Raw genomic sequence first — 5,992 nt, 5'->3', positions numbered from 1 at the left:
GCGCTGTCACCAGCTGCGTTGCCATCTTCCTGATAAGGCTGCAAGCAGAAGTGACAACAAACTCCTTTAAAGAAAGAGCTAAGTAATCTTAAATTTAGCAAGAAAAAGTAAGTTTTAATACACATCAGAGTATCTCTAGAAATCTGTAATGTCTTGTCAATAATGAAAATCAAGACAGGCAGCCTACGGGGGGATATGAAAGCCTTCACACTAGCTGCAACTCACTGAAAACATTCATTCATTACCACTTGGAGATACACAAAACTACTCTTTGGGGCTTTTAACACTCTAGGGAAAAAAAAAAAAGATTAAATTATCTCTACAAGAGCCCACTACATTTTGTGAGGCAGGCCTAAAAAGCAAAACAGACAAAAAAATTTCCATGTGTTTTCATAAAGAACACACAGATTCAGTTCAAAGATCAAAATATTACCATAGAAAGTTTACTTCCAGCTCTCATTTTCCAGTGATTTTTCTTTGTTCTGTTTCAGAGTAAGAAAAAGCAATTGCTCTTTTTGCATAGATACACAGCCTGTGTTGCAAGACCATGTAGGAATTATTAAAGAATGAAGATTGCAATGTCAGATCAGCCACACACTTCTGAAGTGAATCACTCCACTGTCCCTCCTTACTGTCTTAATCTCCCAGAACAGGTTTGACATGAACTAGACTCCTTTAGGATGAAACTAAGGCAAAACACTCACTGCAGGATATTACTTAAGCTGCTCCACCTTGTACTGGGCATTTAAAACACAGGAAGAAGCCAGAGATGGTCAAACACCTGAGGATTCCCCATACTGTGCCGATATCAGATCCTCAGCATCCAGAAGTTTTAGTCTACATAGGTGCTTCACAAAACTACTACTTGCCCTACTGTAAACACAACCAAGAGATGAAGTACATAAATCTAGTTCTAATTCATAAACCTCATCAAAAATACATTCCAGCCTTGTTACATGTTACAGATATACTGACAGATTTTTGCCAAATCCTAGATTCTTAGATAGTATCTTAAGAATATGTATTTTAATATTTTCTTAATCTACCAAGACTACGAAGTTTCAAAAGGCTTGTTCTAAACCACTCAAGAAGAAAACCCCAAACTGAACAGTTTCAGAAACTACTACCGGCAAGCATGGCACAAGCTCACAGTGATACTGATGTTACATCTTATGTTAATGTGGTTGTTTTGTATTTTGCTCTCCAGAATATAACTTCCAACTTTGTAAATTGTACTTACTCTGAGCTGTCATTCCCATCTTCTAGGAAAATGACAGTTAGTCGATTTCCAGGAGGATACTCAAACCCATGTAGTTTGTACTTGGCATATATAGCTGAGGCAGCAGTGCTGTACTGAATCACAGCGTACCCTGCAAGCACCGTGCATACAGCGTCAGCAGGAAACAGGGAACTCCTCAGAACAAACTACACTCACATAAGCAATATATTTAAACTGCACATCAGTCATGGATGACACAAAATTCTTAAGTCATTTTAGCACACATCATTATTACTTCATCACTTTTATTTATGAAGGAAGCTTCACTGAAATTTACTAGTGACAGATGAGCTGTATTTATGCTAGCTTGAAAAGCTGACAGTAAAACCACACAAATGAAGACATCTTCCTCACTACTCCAGAACTAGTAACAAAAGGATACATAATTTTATTTAAAAATTCAATTATCCCATCAACAGTGAATTTCAAGAACTGTAAAGTCAAAATATAACTTTCTGAACCATTTACATTTCAAGTATCTTGGAGAAGAGATCACTTCCCTGTTTGTCTCAGCAGCAGTAAAACAAGACTAAAACCAAACAACCTTTCAGTAGAAAACATGATCCATTTTAGAATTATTTAATCCCCATTTACCTATGTCAACTTCTACACATGCACACATTTCAGAATAAAAAATTCCAAAGATCTGTTTAGAGAACATTTTATTCTAATGTCTAACAATTTCTGAAACTTCTTCATTTATTCTGCCTCAAACTATTAATTTGACCAAAACCCACTTAGCAGGACTTTGACTCCATCCTTCTTGAGTTTTTATCACATGAAAGTGAAGGTATAAGCCCTTAAGGGCTATGTGTAAACAGGGGTTCAAACAAAACTGAATTTTTGGGTGTATGCAGTGATAGCAGCAACCACCGCCTGTTTCCAACATATATACTGTATTTTGTAGTGCAAATTCATTAAGCATAATTACAAGGGATTCCCTTCAGAGAAAAAAAGACAAAAACCTTTTTGTACTTTTACTTACCACTATTGGTATGAGGGTCTCTCTGCACATCACAATATTCCAGACCTGGAACTAAATCGAAGAGGGCGAACAGCTGCTCTTGAATAAAGGGGAGTCGAGACACCACCGACAGGCGCTTCGAGACTGGCTCTTGAATTCGGGTCTCAGCTTTTTCAAAGCTACAAAATTCTGGCTGCATACCTCAAGAATCAACAAAATAATCTGAGTCATCATACTTGCATGCCTTCATTTTATGCCTATGTTATATCAGACTTTTAAAAGTAATCCAAGTCAATAATAGGCTGACGGTCACATATTGATTTCACCAGTGCAGGTCACAAAATAACCGGGCAACCAGAGCAAAACAAGCCATAGAAGTAGAGAGATGAAATTCCGGGCCAGTTTGTAACTTCAACATCCAATCTACTATTTAAGTGTTGACCTAAGCCTCCATCAGCTTCCCTTCCTCCAAACCACATTATTAACCACTTAGTAACCATACTGGAGACTACAAATCATTATTAGTGTAAAAAGCCGTGACTTACAAAATGGAAGCGTATTTCCTCTTAGTTCTGGTCTCATGACATTACTGTAATAATCGTGTTCAAAAGACTCAGATGACTTATTTTTAGGTTCAGCCAAAATGGCCCTGTAGCCTGAAAGAAACAACCACACAGATAACAATACCTCAGCACATCTCAGTTATCTGACCAGGCCCACATTCTTCAAGTTCCATATTTAGAAACATATTATTCAGATAACCCAGTAAGTGCTGGCTTTAGAGGAATAACTAAATTATAACTCTTGAAGTCTGCCCAAATAATTTTATGAAAGTTAACAGCTTTCAAATTGAATTACTCTTACAAGTTAAGCATGACAGAGGCTAATGGCCATGAGAGTGACTGAGCACTGGCACAGGCTGCCCAGAAAGGCAATGGAGTCTCCATACATAGGAATATTCAAAAGTCACCTGGACATGGTCCTGGGCCACCAGTACCCAGGTGACCCTGCCTGAGCCAAGTGGTTGAGCAAGATAACCTCCAGAGTTCCCTTCCAACTTCAACCATTCTGTGATACTTAACAGGATTCTGAGACGCTCCAGAAGCCATCACCTGAACTTCTGTGCTAGAACAGTAGTTTATGGATGTTTTACACTGATCTAGGTTTTGTTTCTATGAAAGAAAGAGGTATTACACTCAAGCTATCCAACTAATTTCATTTTAACCTCACAGCAAAAAGGAAATACAATTTTACTGCAAAGTAATCTCAGGCTCATATTCCTATGCACAAACATAATTTCTGTAGAACCACTTGGGATAGATACAACCCAAAACCACCACACACATCATTGAGGAAAAAAGAACCAAAGAAAGCCATAAAAAACATCAGAACAACAAATAACCACACCCACATCACAAGCTGTTCCATACTTGTGATTAAGCAACACTGAACAGGAGGTAGAACTAGAGGACAGCTCTTACACTTTTGGGAAAACCTTTCTTCTCCTGGATGAGCAAAACCAATTCCCTCTGCTTCTCCTCCAAAGTCTTGTGCTTCCAGCCCCGGACATCTTGCCACCAGCCTCACTCAAATTCATTAACTTTTGGTACTAGAGCATAAGTGACAAATTATAGAATCACAGAATGGTTTGGGTTGGAAGGAAACTTACAGATCACCAAGTTCCAACCCCCTGCCTTGGGTAGGGACACTACACCAGGTTACTCAGAGCCTTATCCAACTGGCCTGGAACACTTCCAGGGATGGGACATCCACAACTTCTGTGGGCAACCTGTTCCAGTGCCTCACCAAGTGGCTGGTAATAAATAAAGCATACAAAGTCTTTCGTTCTGTAACAGATAAATCATGACACTAAACAAAAACAAGCACTATTCCCCCTGTTTCAGTTAGCATGCATTTGTCCTTAAATAAATGTGATGACAATCCCTATGTATCATGAAATGTATTTTATATTATTATTAATTTTATATCAAATATATTTTATTAAAACTGGCTATTTGCAAGGACAAATTAAAATATTTTCCTGTGTATGAAGCCTACACTACAGACCAATAATAATGCATAAAAGAAAACTCTGTGTCCATTTCTAAACACTTCTCATTGATCCAACTTGCAGTCTGGTCCTGAAAAAACATTATCAGCTGATTGTTCTCAAAGAATGTTAACAATACTATTATTTATTTCCAAGAGAACTTTGTCTTAACGTGTTTCTGCATCGTGAATAATTTAGGTGCAAACAAAACTAAAAATTATAGGTGTATTATGATGATGCACACTTATTGGAAAAAACCCTTAAAGAATTCACTTGGATTCTTACTTCGATCACACTCCTCAATTGCTAGGGCAGCTTGCGATGGTTTCAGGTACCTGACATAGCCCAAACCTTTACTTTCTCCAGTAGTCTTGTTTTTAATAATGCTGCAATATTCAATGTCTCCATACATCTAGAACAATGAAAAAACGCATTAATTTCCCATATTTGAAACCCATTAAAATTTCCATGTGTTATGCCCTTCTAATAAGTTTAGAAAAAGGCATTTTAAAATAACAACAGCAAATCAGAACCTTGAACTTCTCCCGCAGATCCTCCTCCGTGTAGGTTTTTGGTATCATAACAAAGATTCGTGTGAGCTCCTCATCTTCAAGATCTCGGTGGCTTCCAGAAGCTCTTGACTGTGCAATAAACACCTAACAAAATAATTACATAGTTAGCAATTACTGGCAAAAGGGTGTAAGACACATATCAACAAGCAAGTGAAATAGTTTAACTGTCTTTGTATTTATTGTTCACATAAGCTTCCTTGGCATGGAGAAAAAAGAACACTTGTGACCACCTGTGATAAAAGACCTACAAATATAATAAATCCCAAACAGGACAGGAGCCAGAAAAGTTCCTTACTGGGGATAATGAGGACTGGTGAGAAATATCACTGCTGATTCAGCAGCACTGTCAACATCACCGGTGACATGTCAGGTAGCAAAGAATGCATTATTGTAACACGCCTATTACAGCCGTAGTGGGAACAAATAAGCAAGCAAGGAAACAAGAAAGCCTAGCAGCTTAATAAAACCGGACTACTGCAGCTCAGTGCAAAGCTAGGCCAAAGTTTACAGGTCTACTGCTCTATGAAGGATCACAGCTTCTCATATCTGTTACTCTTAAAATCGTTTTTAGTTATTGAAATAAATTTATCTCAGAAGTGCACACCGGAAGACAACCAAGAAAAAAAGCCCGAGTAAATCACAAACAAAAACAAACAAAAAGAAACAAAACCAAAACAACCAAGTAAGAAAGACTTTCAAAGCTAGCCTGCTATGCAAAAGTAGCAATTGATTTCACAGAGCTCTTAATTTATTTTTCTGGTAGCCATGCAAGGGCGTGAAACTCAGATCTTTTGGCTTCTGATGGCAAGCTCATCAGAAAAGATTTCACTGACTCAATACAAACTCACTCATACTTTCTTAGTACTTGGTGAACAGGAAAGCAAATCAGGAAGCTAAAAGCTGACAGAACAGTTCCACAGATTTAAACAAAAAAGTTTTGAAAAGGGTTCACAAGCTACAAAGCCAATATAAAACATACTGGGAAAACCAGCTCTATTTATTGTCAACTATTCTGCTTCCAACATTTAAAATATAGGAAAGAATCTTTGTCACGAACACGCCCTCACTTCCGGGCGCGGCATTTTCCGCAGGCCTGCTCCAGCGCAGGCCGCCCGTGGGACTCGGGG

At 38.2% G+C, this 5,992-nt stretch overlaps 1 protein-coding gene across 1 annotated transcript in view; it reads right to left on the bottom strand.

The window, feature by feature from the left end:
- Positions 1-5,947, bottom strand: part of RBM45 (RNA binding motif protein 45) — a 12,033-nt gene extending 6,086 nt beyond the window's left edge. Inside the window, 8 exon segments of the mRNA XM_005416106.3 lie at position 1; positions 4-38; positions 1,241-1,370; positions 2,265-2,444; positions 2,789-2,899; positions 4,579-4,705; positions 4,827-4,949; positions 5,933-5,947. The exon segment at position 1 is cut by the window's left edge and continues 52 nt beyond it. Coding sequence (XP_005416163.1) covers position 1; positions 4-38; positions 1,241-1,370; positions 2,265-2,444; positions 2,789-2,899; positions 4,579-4,705; positions 4,827-4,949; positions 5,933-5,947 — 722 coding nt within the window.
- Between the last annotated feature and the right edge of the window lie 45 nt (positions 5,948-5,992).

This window comes from Geospiza fortis, unplaced genomic scaffold (assembly GCF_000277835.1).
Source record: "Geospiza fortis unplaced genomic scaffold, GeoFor_1.0 scaffold112, whole genome shotgun sequence".
In the NCBI taxonomy this organism is placed as follows: Eukaryota; Metazoa; Chordata; class Aves; order Passeriformes; family Thraupidae; genus Geospiza; species Geospiza fortis.
The sequence above is the reverse complement of the archived record's forward strand: the minus strand, read 5'-3'. Positions and strand labels throughout refer to the sequence as shown.